The sequence below is a fragment of the Sardina pilchardus genome, chromosome 17, assembly GCF_963854185.1.
Source record: "Sardina pilchardus chromosome 17, fSarPil1.1, whole genome shotgun sequence".
Lineage (NCBI taxonomy): Eukaryota > Metazoa > Chordata > Actinopteri > Clupeiformes > Clupeidae > Sardina > Sardina pilchardus.
In genome coordinates, this window is record NC_085010.1 from 29,034,722 (window position 1) to 29,049,744 (window position 15,023).

Genomic DNA, 15,023 nt, shown 5'->3' on the forward strand with positions numbered 1-15,023 from the left:
GTACAAAATAATAGGCTTTGACTGTATAATGTTGGCTTTAATGAAAGACTATATGTGCTGCTATAAGACTATAAGGCTTTAACTGTATGATGTCTAACTGTATGAGATAACGCTGTATGCTGTGACTGACCCAGGCTGCGGATGTCGATGGTGATGTCCACGTGGCTGTGCTCGGCGCTGTGGTACATGGCCTCCCGCAGCGCGCGCATCTTGGCCTTCCCGATGCGTAAGGAGCCCGTGCTCTCCGGCTGCGGCGGCCGCTTCTGGACCTGCCCCTGGACCTGCCCCTGCCCCTGCACCTGGCTCTGGCTCTGCCCCTGGACCTGGCTCTGGCTCTGGCCGGCCTCCGAGCCCTCCGCCAAGATCTCCTCCAGGGACAGCACGTCGCCTTTGTCCTTGTCCGCCTGCGACAGAAGCTTCCTGAATACATTCCTGGATGAGGCCAACAAAAAAACAAGGTTTGACGCTCTGATTCGTAGTGTCAAATAGATGAAAAGACATCAGGCTAAATCTCAATAGAAAAACAACAAAACAACACAAATGCAAAGGGCAACAACCACAACAACAAAATCATGAATATTCACTGAGCTAAAGAAAGGGAGGCCAGTTTTGATCCTGCAGACACAAACAAACAACATGGGTGATTAAGAGAAGCTTTCATGCCTAATCTGACTAAAGAACCCCTGCTTTCTTGTGATACTGTTGCATATTGTCATGGCAATCCCACTGATCAACAGTAAACAAGACAGCAAACAAGAGGGTTTATTATTGTACTCCTGAGTACAACATTTCTTTGTCTTTTATCTGCCCTTCCCACAGATGACCATGCTGTGTCCAATGAATACATGGACTGTGGTTGCCATAGCGGCACTGTACTGTATATACGATATACTGCAATGACCTGAGCAGACTGAAGATGACAAGTGAACGCTCATTGGCTCACATGTGTGTTCTAGCATCATTGAAAAACCCTCCGACCACACACACACACACACACACACACACACACACACACACACACACACACACACACACACACACACACACACACACACACCTCTAGAAAGCACACAGGAGTAAAGGTTGCTCAGACAAATCACTGTTATTTCATTGCCGAGTCCACTGGGCTTCCCTGAGTCACACTAGAGGGGATAGGGGGGAATCTGGCCATGACCCAGAAGTTAAAGTTATTGCCAAGTGGAATGTTGTGCTGCTTGCATCAATACAAGCACCATCTTGCTCATCGACTCTATTCTCTTTGGCATTGTTTTGCCGATAATGACCAATTTTGCTTGTCCATTGACAATGCCCTCTCCAGACCCACTCTAGCCCACACGGAATAATCCGTCTGCCGAGTTGTCATCTTCGGGGCCTGAGAGAGTACACAAAAAAAGCCAATTTTCTAGTCAAGTTAAAATGGTAATATTTTGGGAGTGCGGCAGCCTCTCCCCTTTGGTAAATGATTGGCTTAATAAAGCAGCTTTGGCGTCGGCTGTCTTAATGCACTCAGCTCCAGGCTGCCGTGCGCATGTGGGCTGCATACTAATGAGCTTTGCATTGTGCTGCTGCATGAAGGAACAGCAGCAAAAGTTGAGGGTGACTGTCAATGACAATGATGATATAGGGCCTCGGGCTGCATGGGGGGCTGCTGGGTGTTTAGGCAGAAAGGTCACCGTGTAGTTGCTTTGGCATATGGTGTGCTTCCTACTGATGCATACTGTATTATACACATGTATTAGTGTGTGTGTGTGTGTGTGTGTGTGTGTGTGTGTGAGAGGGAGACTGTGTATAATGGTTTATGTGTATGCATCCATGTACTGTATGTATGTATAATTTGAATGTACAATGTACATCACTGTACATCTGCATGTGTGTGTGTGTGCGTGTGCGTGCGTGCATGCATGCATGCGTGTGTGTGTGTGTGTGCGTGTGTGCGTGCCATGTGTGTGTGTGTGTGTTTGTATAATGTGTGTGCTTTACCTGTGTCCATGTGCTGCTGCTAGACTGTAGGAGTTCATGTCCCCCAGGGGGGTGGAGGTGATTCCGTTGCGGTACATGGTGCCGATGAACGGGTCCGCTCCTCTCTCCAGCAGCAGGCTCACCAGCTCAAAGTTCCCTGCCAAACAACAACATCATTCCACACGTCAGGAGGGCACAGTGAAACTACCGCACTTTACCACCACAGGCCCTAAACAGATCTGAAAGAGAGCAAACCGCACTCAAGTTGCCAGTAAAAGTCGAATAACGCTGGTGGATTTACATCTGGTTGGTGGGATGGCTTGTGGTCGAGGGAGCTCTCTGGGAGAGTGGTGAGTACTGTTGAGCTGGATGCAGGGAGCTGAGCCAGTCACCCAGCTCGGCTCACAGATGCACAGTGACCAGACACCTCGACTGACCTTTGGGTCCGACAGAGGGAGGCTGGACATGCTGGTTAATGTGGTCGTGAGCCTGGCAGCTTGGGCCTCCGTGACCGCGAGGCCTCTCGTAAGCACCACACCGTCTGTGCCACTGCGCTGCCACCTCCTTCGCCGACGCCCGAGCCTGCCGTGGGTATCTTGGCATCTATTACTGGCGACGAGCGGGACTTTTTTTCTTTTCTTTTTTTTTTTACGAGGAGAGCAAATGACGCGCCTAATAGCGTGGAACCAGAATGGCGCTCGCGGAGATATGTGTGAAGCGCTGATTGCAGCTCTACGCCTGAGTGCTCTCCACTGTAACAGGAGCACCTCCGTCTCCCCAGTCTTCTGATGGGCGGCGCGGCAGCAAAACGGCTGATACTTGAGCCCAAGTTAGCTTTAATTCACTACAGCGGGGAGGCAAAACGGCCGATACTCGAGCAGAAGTTAGCTTTAATTCACTACTACGGGGGGAGGAAAAGCTTTCAGCTGCTTGCAATGTGAAGCTAATTAAATCAATAGCGTGAGGTGGATCCATAAATGCACTTGTGGCTCCCGCTGCTGCCTTTGGAAGCTCTTGCTAAGTAAACATGGTGGTTAATGATGCAAGGCAAGAGCAGATACAGATGACTGTTTAAATCATTGTGTGTGTGTGTGTGTGTGTGTGTGTGTGTGTGTGTGTGTGTGTGTGTGTGTGTGTGTGTGTGTGTGTGTGTGTGTGTGTGTGTGTGTTTGTGTGTGTGTGTATCTGTATGTGTGTGTGTGTGTGTGTGTGTGTATCTGTATGTGTGTGTCTGTGTGTGTGTGTGTGTGTGTGTGTGTGTGTGTATCTGTATGTGTGTGTGTGTGTGTGTGTGTGTGTGTGTGTGTGTGTATCTGTATGTGTGTGTGTGTGTGTGTGTGTGTATCTGTATGTGTGTGTCTGTGTGTGTGTGTGTGTCATGCTCGTCAAACTGTGTTATGGGACCCAGGCAGCGTGCCGCACTTCAGGAAAATGTTTCTCTCCGCCAGAGGACCGTTACGCAAGCTCGCCATACAGGCTCATTTAAATAAGGGGCAAGGGGCCAGGGAATGACACAGAATCATACTGTCACTTTGCCGCTTTTGCAATGCAAATATGCTGTCCCCGGTCTCTAACTGTAATTTCACCAGTGCCCGGGCAAGACAGAATGCTCCCTGAAGGGAACAAATTCATTATCTTGGCGTCGAGATGACACCAAGTTGCTTACAATGGACGCCTTTTTTTCCCCTTTCAGCTTTCCCCCAACGCTGCACGGCGCCTTTCCCAACATGGAGTAGATAGCATGGGGTGGAGGACAAGTCTGAATAAAGGCCTCCATAATGGGATACACGTTGAGCAAGCCAGGCAGCACATCCCCTTGTTCTTGCATTCACTTCACGCTCTCCGGTTTTCAATTAAGGAGTAATGTACACAGAGGGCTCCACACAGTCCCCTGAGGGGGGGGGGGGGGGGGGGGGGGGGCTGAGCCTGGAGAGGCGTCATGTCTGGCTCTGAGACGAGAGCCTCTGGTTCTGAGGGTGTTGGGCCGCTCACCTGCGGCCGAGGCCAGCTGTAGCGGGGTCTCGGCGTAGTTCTCCGTGCCGTCCTGCAGAGCCCCCTCCACACTAGCCCGCGCGTCCAGCAGCAGCTGTCGTCCGCAGCGTCGCCGTCCAGGCAAATGGAGCGAGGGAGGAGGAGGAGGAGGAGGAGGAGGAGGAGGAGGGAGGAAGCAGAAGGGGACACATCTTTATTATGACTGGCAGCATTCGGGGAGCCTAAACCTTAATCTAGGAGGGACGTGGCTCTGTTGAAGCTGTACTGGCTCTCTGTCCTGTTTACTACAAGGTTCGCTCTCCAACGGGGACAACATGTGAGATTAGATAATGGAGCTGTATAGTTGAGTCTGATTGGAGCAGAGGCGTCTAATGGAACGTCCTCTAGAGTCAAGGCTTGTGTATCGTATCACATGAATATGGTACTAACATAAATCAAATAGTGGCCTTTGGTTTTCAGAACTATAAAATGCTTTAAATACATCTCTTATTTTTTAAAAAAAGTAAAGAAATCAAAAGGTCAAGAGAGATCAAAGCATATCTTCTAGACTTAGGCATGCTAAATGTGCCTCTTTGTCAATGGTCCTATAAAAACAGATGTGCCTAAACACTGTTGAGTCATCTATTCTATACAGTACTTTTAGTCACATTTGAATCTGATCTGAGAGGAGCTCAACTGCCCAACCTTGAGGTGAGAGGAGGGGTTATCCAGACCCAAAAACGAAGGAGTTTTTTTTTTTTTTTTGGAACCAATTACTGCGCCTGCCGTTTGGTGCCCTTAGCACTCCTGAGGTCCCGGGCGATGTCAGGAGACAGACTGTGGCCTGGGCTTGACTGAATGCAGCTGGCCCATAAACTCTGCATTCAGAGGCCCACTAAGATCTATCTGTTTTTTTCCCCTTACAGTAACTTCCAATAGCAGCGTGAACTCGGGGCAAGTAGTTAGTGGTGGTGGGTGGGGTGGGTGGATAGGTGGATGGGGGATTACATTCACTGTAACTCTATGCCAATATCATAAAAGTAATTATTATCATTATGCTGGCCCATAACAATAATAATCTGGGAGAGTGCAAATAAAAAAAGGTGTGAAGGCATCAAGTCACGTCGTCACTACCTGCACGACAGGGGCGTGTCCGTGTAACACAGCGAATGTGAGTGGAGTCCCCTGCCTGGTTTCGGGGTAAACTGAGGGGTGCTTGTGTACTGTGCTGGGCACCTGGGAAGTCACAGGTTGGAAGTTCAGGGAGAGAAATATTAAGCCATTGAGAAAAAAAAGATAGAAGAGAGAAAAGAAAGAGTTGAGTTGGCTTGAGGAGCCATTAAGGGGGGGGGGGGGGAGGAGGAGTAAGAAGAATCAAAAAAAGCAAAATGGAGGTAGGCATGAGTGAGTCGTGGGCAAATCAAAAACGAGAGGCTGCTAGTAACACCTCTTTAGTTTGTTACTATGCCAACATCTGGATGGACAGAAGCACATTAAAATGCCTCTTCAGTTGTCTAACAGTATTTGGTTGTTGTAGCTGTTCTTCCCTTTGTTCAGCCCAGACTGGTCCATTTTTCTGCTTTTGAGTATTTAAACTCAGGCTGTGCTAATGTTGCTCCTTAACGCTGTGCTACATAAGAGTCGTGACCTTATCCCACTCCCCTGACCCTCTATCAGTGTCAAATGGGTTCTACAGACAAAACACACACACAGACACACACTGAGAGAGTAAACCAGTCAAAACACACACACAGACACACACTGAGAGAGTAAACCAGTCAAATCGCACTGCGACTGCAGGAATGACTCATGAGAAAATGCACCAAATGTTCAGAAGACACTTTGTCAACCCATTTCTTCTTATTATATTAAGTGTATTAGATTTACACAAATAAACATATCTGTATCTATCAATCTACTGTATAAAATATCGCAGCCATATATGACTGTAGTGTCTTCCATTAGCATACAAGTCTGAAGACAACAAATGTGGAAATTTGGTATTATATCAGTGAAATCAGTCATTTGAACCAACCCCATCAATAGGCATTGGACTGACTGAGTTTCATGCTATATTCTAATGGTCCCTTTTCAATCTCTACACTGTTGTCTTCAGATATATGATTATATGACGTGTCATTCTGTCTCCACAAAATAATGTACATGTACACGTACAGATTTGACGTAAATGGAAACCTGAATATAGAGCAACACTGATTTCTTTTGGCTTGTCAGGAGTCCATACCCCAAATATTTGGTGCTTTGTGTCAGTGTTCATGTCTGCACAGATAGCGTGACTACACATATATGGATGCACACGGCAAGCAAAACCATCGAATACAGAGACAACAAGTTTGGAGAGAAATCCATGAAACGTCATAAAACACTGTTTTGGAAACGGAAATTACCAGTGCTGTTACTTTTTCATTGCTGTGATCGGACACACTTTAGATAATAAATATATAGATTACATAGAATATTCTGAAATATTTGAAGTTTCTGATCAATTGAGTGTGTTTCCTCTACATGTAAGTGCAGTAAGTCGAGCAAAGGACCCGTCATAAGCACAGCACTGGGGCACTGGGGCTGAGTTTCATGGATCTGACCCCAAGTATGGCATTACGCAAAGTGCACCTTCACAAATCCCACCATAGATGCTGTCTTTGCAACAAAACATCACACACATCACCCACTACATCAAGAATGTATTCCTAAATGCAAACTGTCACATTTATATCAGAGGACACACATCTCACATAAGGCAAGAGACCTTCCAAACAAAAAAAACATAATGCTGGCGTGGGTTAGTTAGTGACCTTCCACAGTGATGACACAATCTCCAATTAGTTCTCTACACTGACAGGACATTACACATTACAGGACAAACACACACACACACACACACACACACACACACATACACATACACACACGTTGAGCACACTGACAGCAGCAGCACTTAATTCCTACAACAGACGACGTGCAAGCCCCCGCTGTTCTCCGTCCGAAGCACTGACCTGGCTGTTGATGTCGGCTCCGGCGTCCAGCAACATTTGCACCATGGCCTCGTCCCCGCGCACACACGCATACATGAGCGGGGTCATTCCCTGGGGACAGGCAGACACAGGACTCGTTGCATGGAGGACCAGAGGAGTCATTTTAAAAAGAGCCCCCCTCTCGTTCGGCCAGAAGGAGGAACCTGGCAGGACCTAGTTTCTCGTGGTGCTTTTTGGAGTTGCTGTGTTTGAGATGTGCTTATCTTGAACTGTGAACTTTCTTTACACGGTGATAAAAATCTAGAAATGTGTTGGTCTTTTTAAGGTTCCACAAGCCATACTGAACTGCAATTAACGCTGCACTAAATGTAAACTAAATGTAGGAAAAATAAACCAAAACATTTCAGCAAACCTATCAAATGTAAGGGGTTAACAGAGGTGTAAAAGAGTTGCTAAAAATAAAGCGTGGTAAAAATAATAATGTGGCTGAAATTACACATTGAAGAACGATGAGGAAAAATCTTGCAATCCATTTAGTAGATAATGCAGATCAGATCATGCTATTTCACTGCCTAAATCGAGGGCAACCACATAATTCAATTCGAATGATATTAAGGAAAACACAGATAACACGTAAACAAAAATTGATGGTAGGTTTATCCGATTAGTTCTAGCAATACTGGAGAACAAGCTTGCGATTAAATTCAGCACATCGCACTCTAACCCAGCGAGACACTTTAGATTCAGTGCTGCCGATCTGCACACTTTAAATCCATACACACACATCTTGTCCATCGGCTGCCCACGCAGTAACACTCTCCATATGGTGCAGCCTACAGAGGGCTGGACAATCAGCGCATGGGGACTCATACTCGTACTGTATGTAGGGAGAGTACGTCAGTGTGGAGTGGGGCGGAACAGCAGGTACAGGAAGGTTTCAGAAAAGAAAACACAGTTGTCTGGGCTTAGCTCCACATTCTTGATTCACTTATCGCATGCGTGAGCGTACACAGTGTGTGTGTGGATGTAAATGTGAACGTGAGGTCGGTTTGGGGAATTGAATACACAGTGATAGTACCAAATTTAGCACGGTGATACCAAATTTGGGATTTTGTTTTCATATCAATGCATGTGAGACTACTGATATACAGTGAGAGCATACAAATGGTAATATTCACAGTAATCTAGAGAGATGACATCCCATCTTTTGCGCGCGGTTGAAATGATTGAAGTCTCAGACCACCTCTCCCTTCAAATGAATGGAGGCCTTTTGCTGTCATGATACTGAAATGTGGAGCAAGCTCCGTGCACACAAATGAAAAGGGGGGAGATGCAGATGACACCCAGCTGGGAGCGAACAACAGGCACTCGGACTCCCCCTCACTCACTGTGCCCTGTTCCCACTTCTGCTTGCACTACGGGGCCATGATAAGAGTTAGCAACCGCAAGGATGCAATTGGCCAGGGCCTTACATCTCTCTCTCTCTCTCTCTCTCTCTCTCTCTCTCTCTCTCTCTCTCTCGCTCTCCTGTCATTGAGAATGAATACAATGCAAGGACTGCAGGGCCAATTCTCTGTGCAGGATGCAAAGCGCTTGCTTTTGCAGCAGGAGTGCGCAGGAGAGGCTGGACAGCAATAGCTCTTGTGAGAGCGGCCCGATGGTGCTTCATCAGCAGGAGTGTAATTCCACAGCTGGGGCCAAGGAGAAGGAGATGCAGGAGTGCTCGACTAGCCAGGTCATGGATCAGGGTACACGTGCAAATGTGTGTGAGAGAGAGAGAGAGAGAGAGAGAGTGAGAGAGAGAGAGAGAGAGAGGGTGACGATGGGCCTGCACAAAACAGATTTGGGTCTGTTTCCATCAAGCCCAATAAAGAGCCCCTTCAGGCCTTTCCTGATTGAACCTAAACAGACTGGCTCCTGAATTCAGTGGAAAAACAGATATGGGGACATACGCTGCTGCATTGAGCTACGATTGAACATAGCCAATCTGTCCACTCTTACTGACTCCAGATGGGTCATTGGGGTGTCCATCACACACGGACACATCCTCACACTTTTGGCATGTTGAGCAAGACTCAGTCTCAAACATGATGTTGACAATGACTGATATCATGACAGGGCCAATTCATGTCTGTCAATAGCTTTACTTGTATTGTATCACGGTGTCGCCATCTGCCACAGTATATTGAAGAGAGCACAGAGCACAGTCATTCAGTGCACTTTGGTGTCACCCTACTGTAGGGTTGTTTGTGATCATGGGAGATTCTTCCAATCTGGCCACCCCTTTGGCTGCTAGGCACTCAAGAGTGTGCTTAAGTGAGTCCCTCCACAAAGAGCATCTTATCTAGATGCAAATGTGACATTCAGATAAAGATAATATGCAATTTTCTTTGATTACCTTTGTTGCTCCTCGTGAAGGATATTTCCTTCTAACACATCATCATCACTTTTAAAAGTCAAACTATTTTGCCTAAAACAAAAAGGATGATATTTCCAACATATTTATGCAAATTTGTGTGTGCGTGTGTGTGTGTGTGTGTGTGTGAGAGAGAGAGTATTTGTTTATTTCATACTGTGTGGTATATGGACACAAAGAGAGAGAGAGAGAAAGAGAGAGAGCTAGAAAGGTGTATTTGTATGTCTATGTGGGTTTGTGTGCCTGCATTTGTGCGTGCCTGCCGTTGTTTATGTGTTTGTGTGTTTTTGTGTGTGTGTGTGTGTGTGTGTGGGCAAGGGCAAAGCAAATACTGCTAAATATCCTCCATTATTGGAAGTCGCCATATATGGAGAAGAAGGTGTTGTGTGTATTCATAAATCTGCTGTTTGAATTGTCATCAGACCCACATTGGTGGATCATGCCATAGCAATGTTCTGCATCTGTAACATTTATGTCCTTTTGTACATTTATTATGAATTGCGGACATAAATAAAGTAGTTAAAATGTGTGTGTGTGTGTGCGTGCGCGTGTGTGTGCGTATGTTTATGTACATACACACACACACGTTTGTCCATTCTCTCTGACCTGCTCACTCATACTGTTGATACCGTCCGGCCCGAGCAGGTTGACTGCCTGCTTGACCAGGTCCGTCCTGCCGCAGTTGAGCATGCGGAAGCCCAGATCCTGGAGGAACTTGGCCTCCGTGGACGCAGCGTCCAGCTTCCTGGTGGTGCAGAAACAGTCGTCCGCTCTGTGGGAGAGAAAACAAAAACAAAAACAAAAACAAAAACAAAAACAAAGCCCACCCCCAAAACAAGACAAACATTAGAACCCCTGTCACACACTCTTCCCATCACATGCTGTTCTTAATATCGTTTTCTTTTTACTTATTTGATGCATTATTTAGTCCAAGACCTGTGTATTCTTGGGCCCCCTATTTTATCTACTGTCCTGCCCAAATCTGACTTCTTCTAATGTAAAGCGCTTTGGGTCAACTCCTGTTGTATTTAAATGTGCTATATAAATAAAAGTGACTTGACTTGACTTGACACACTCTTCCCATCACTAACATGCTAAGCAGGCATTCATGACACCCCTCCGGCTGAGCCGGTCAGAGGAAACACTGCTGGCCACTGCTGGACACTGCTGGACACTGCTGGAGCTCAGTAGTCATTTCAACACTGCTGCCACAAATGAATGCAAACCCCTGCCAGCACCAAGGCCAGCACTACAGTACTACACAACGGGGCCATTTGCAAACCATTTCAATGTACAAATGCGAATAGTCTTTGCCCATTCAGTGCTCATTAGAGGTGTCACGATTTCGGTCTTGGGTCGGAAAATCGATCGAAATCACTCGATCTCGATCTCACGCGTTGAACTGCAGTGCATAAGCTCCTCTACCTTCAAGCTGCAACCAGTTAAAAAAACACAAGAGTGTACCGTCACACCGGTGTGTTAGGAATGTTGGAAAATTAACATTCTAAAGAATATCTGGGTTCATTGAATTGTACATAGAATTTTAGAACCTTGAATTGTTGCGGAATGGAATCTTGTGTTAGAATGTTTAAAACCCACCCTTTTAAAGGTTAACCGAACTCAGAGCCCCTCCTGCTGCTGTGAAATCTCTGGTATGGGAGTATAAACTATTTTGTTGTTCTTCACGTCAGTTAAAGTGTAACTCCAGAGTAAGAACAACCAAGCGTCTAATTACGGTTGTTAACAACTCAAACTTTCGATAGAGAGCAACACTACTGAATGGGTTTTACAGTGACGCTAACAGGGAAACGATGTTACTTAGAGCTGATGCTGTTTCCATTGGCGACTCTGCATTGGATGTCTTCTATCTTGTTTGCTCACATGAGACTGACAGATCTAATATTGTATTTGTGGATGAGTGCAAATCTAACGGTGAACAAATTCAGGAGCCTGTTTCCATGGTGAATCTGACCTTGGTACTCTGCTATTTGTTGTCGACGATGGTACTGTAAGTGCTTAAGATTTCAAACTTTCCATTCCGAGAAATGCTTCACTGACGTGATCCAGGGTAAGGAAATAAAATAATCAAAATCACAGAAAGCCCTGGGCAGAATGGGTGCAGATTACAAAGAGTGTGTGTTTGTTCAAATTGCACCCTTTATTATGCGTCAGAGGTTGTGTCTGTTCACCCAAGATAATAGAGCAGGAAAAAGCCTGCACTAGGCATTAGCCTCTGATTGGTTACCTTGATGTAAGTGCTAGGGTTGAATGCATGGTTTAGTAGGATATTGCTGTAGGTTTATCAGCGTTGACATTGTTGACATTGCTTGTGCATGAGTGTGTGTGTGTGTGTGTGTGTGTGTGTGTGATCAGTGTCACACACTGTGATAAGAGCTGTTGTGAGTTGCTTCTGGCAGTTTCCCTATTGGCTGATAATGATTTGTTTTCAAACATGTATAAAAAAGTCCCCCCTTCACCGTGGGGAGTAGTTAAGTCTACGTTAGTCTATCTGCAAGAGACAAGACGTGGGATCAAGAAATTCTGTTCATGGTAGGCTAATCTAGTGGGATAAATGTGTGTGTGTGTGTGTGTGTGTGTGTGTGTGTGTGTGTGTGTGTGTGTGTGTGTGTGTGTGTGTGTGTGTGTGTGTGTGTGTGTGTGTGTGTGTGTGTGTGTGTGTGTGTGTGTGTGTGTGTGTTTGTGTGCTTATGTGTGTGTGTGTGTCTGTGTGTGTGTGCGTGTGTGCGTTTGTATTTATGGACAAATGTGTGTAACTCTTGAAGCATGCATATGCAGATGTTCATCAGTGTGACACTCAGCCTAATGATGCATCGGAGAGAGAGAGAGAGAGAGAGAGAGAGAGAGTGTGTGTGTGTGTGTGTGTGTGTGTGTGTGTGTGTGTGTGTGTGAGTACACATGTGTGCCTACTTCAGTTGCCGGGGTTCACAGTCCACTCCGGGCAGCAGGAGTCGGGCTGCTTGCCGCACGTCGTCACTGTCCACCGAGAAACTCCTGCGGTGCTCAGTGTGGCCCACCGCCACCCGGATCCACTCCATCAGCGGCGGCAGTACCAGGAACGGCCTGCAGAGGGAGACGCAGGGGAGCAGAGACTTCTAAGGAGGGTTTTTACGGCATGATGCGACACATCACAGTAACACTAAAATCTAAATGACCTGAACGCCACGCCATAGCTCAACTACAGTATATAGCGCGTGGAAGAGAAGTAGGCTAATGACTCCAAATCAACATCCCAGCACGAAAGGAACGTCATACTGACTGATGGCTTAGCATGACGGGCCTATCAGTGATATGAGACTGAGAGCACAGTACCAAAACAAAGTTCAAAGCAGACTCCCATCGGATCCTTTTTAATGACATTTTCACTTACCACAGTACAGTGTTACCTTTAGAGTTGTTGTATAGCCATGTCAATTTATTGACTACTAACAGTCTTAACCATTATTGGAATCATTTAGAGTATAAATCAATCATTTTGAGTAAATTAATAAATTAACTGAAGTGAAAATGATCTAGGCTACTCAGTTGGTGTTTTGGATCATAACAGGAGCACACATCAGGGGAATTCTGGATAGCTTCGGAGATAATTGCATCCCTCCAGGAAGAATTCAGAAATATTCTGCTGAAATTGACTTTGCTAAATTCCTGTTAATTACTAATGCTAAGAATGCTTTGCAGATGAAAGCTGGATTTTTTCCCTTCATGGTCAGAAGGTTCCTCTCCATGTGGTTACCGTGGACGTTGGCGAGCAGAAATGTCTCATTATCAGAGACAAGACTGCGGAGGTTTCATGTTGACATTTTCAATTACATAACGCTGAAATGGTTCAACGCAAACAATCTGGCCGAGCCGTTAAGCTCCACAAATCAGAAACTTCCAGAACAGTTTAAACGCCCCAGGCTCTCTCGGAGCGAAGCAATTAAAAACACTGTTGGTGCAGAAATGCATCTCTCTTTCCGCTCAGCCTGGCGAAACGAAAGAAAAAAAAAATCAAATAAATAATGTTTCAAATTAAAGACAATTTGGGAAGTCGGAGTCGCCCGGTGCGGCATGTCCTTTGACATGAGCGGTGAGAGCTGGAGTCGGTGGTCAGCGACACTCCTCCCGCGCTACCCCTCCACACAGGCCAGGAAGAGGGCCTGCCAGAAATGTGAGAGCTGGCCAAACAAACCGCAGTCCCTTCTCAACCTAACTCCCGTCTGGGTCGTGTGTGTGTGTGTGTGTGTGCGGTTTCTGGGACACACCCTTTAAAGCAACGGTCCACTGTCCAAAAGACACATTGGCTCTTCATCTGACTACAGAGCCCAGTGAGGGGGGAGAGAGAGAGAGAGAGAGAGAGAGAGAGAGAGAGAGAGAGAGAGAGAGAGAGAGAGAGAGAGAGAGAATGGAAAAACACAGATGGTTGATGTCCAAGCTCCACTGCTAGACACTGATGGCAACCAAATGAGGGGAGTTCCCAGCATAGATGATGATCTACTAAAAACAGGTCTTTTAGTGAGTCTAGTGCAGTCCAGTTTATTGGAACAGTGTAATGGGAGTTTTTTCAGGTGCTTTTCTAGAGCTGGAGTTATGTGGCCTTGAGTAGCCAGGTCTGGAGTCGTCAGATAAATGGCGCCACTACCATGCGCGTAAATTTACAGCACAGTCATTCCTCGCTACTGTACACTCTCCATTGTGTACCACACTCAAATATTCCATAGAACTAAATACCACTGAACCAGACCTACAGTATAATATCATGCACTGACCAACTCAAGGGCTTCTATCTTGATATACTTCTGTATTTCACTTGATAATCTACTGTAAGAGTAGCCTGGGTGTTCCCATACTGCCTTGCACGGTGATTTCTTTCACGCTGCTAAGGCAGTCGGAAACTAACGCCCCCATTTTCGCCTGATGTTGGTGGCCAATCACAGAACAGGGGAGAAAGCAAGACCATGATGAGCTATGCAGAGACGCATTTGATAGACATCCGTGGCGCCCAATGAACGGATCTGGGCATTTTTTCAAATACGAGAAAATGAACGTCTGGTTGCCAGACGTCTCATTTGAGAAGTGGTAGGCGCAAGCCAGGCTACTGTAAGGGTAAGATAGAGAGAGAAACAGCTCTACAGAACTACAGGTGGATGAATTGCTTCTTAACACGCATCTGTCCACCCATCAGGGCCAGTTCTGTAGGGGTGGCAACGTGAGCAGGCGCACCGGGCCTTGTCTGGAGGGGGCCCAGAATAATATATAATTAAACAATGACATGCTCTCTGTGCTGATTCTGCATTAAGTACATTCATTACTAATTGTCTCACTTAGCAGTGAGAAGAGCTGCTGTGTGTTGCTTCTGGCAGTTTCCCTATTGGCTGATAATGATTTGTTTTCAAACATGTATAAAAAGTCCTCCTTTCCCTGTGGGGAGTAGTAGGCTACGTTAGTCTATCTGCAAGAGACACGACGTGAGATCAAGAGATTCTGGTCATGGTAGGCTAAACTAGTGGGAAAAGAATGTCAGTAAACAAATCTGGTAGCCAGAAAGGAAAAGAACATAAATGAAGTATAGAAAATACAAAAAGGAGGCGTAAAGTTTTGAGGCACAGTAGGACAATGAAGACGTTAATACAGTACTGTAGCCCACTGTGTTGTTTCTAAATTATTTCAATGAATTGATCTGA

At 46.1% G+C, this 15,023-nt stretch overlaps 1 protein-coding gene across 4 annotated transcripts in view; it reads right to left on the reverse strand.

Annotated features, from left to right (window-relative positions):
- The window catches only part of btbd11a (BTB (POZ) domain containing 11a), a 129,221-nt gene that overhangs the window by 6,100 nt on the left and 108,098 nt on the right, over window positions 1-15,023 (reverse strand). For 2 of the 4 annotated variants that reach the window (XM_062518392.1, XM_062518391.1), the window contains exons 4-10: window positions 12,271-12,423; window positions 9,949-10,114; window positions 6,948-7,037; window positions 5,065-5,166; window positions 3,952-4,045; window positions 1,981-2,116; window positions 131-432 (exon numbers count right to left, since the gene is read on the reverse strand). In XM_062518392.1, the coding sequence (XP_062374376.1) occupies window positions 131-432; window positions 1,981-2,116; window positions 3,952-4,045; window positions 5,065-5,166; window positions 6,948-7,037; window positions 9,949-10,114; window positions 12,271-12,423 (1,043 nt within the window). The remainder of the gene's footprint in view (window positions 1-130; window positions 433-1,980; window positions 2,117-3,951; window positions 4,046-5,064; window positions 5,167-6,947; window positions 7,038-9,948; window positions 10,115-12,270; window positions 12,424-15,023) is intronic. The other 2 variants (XM_062518393.1, XM_062518394.1) reach the window with 2 other exon arrangements.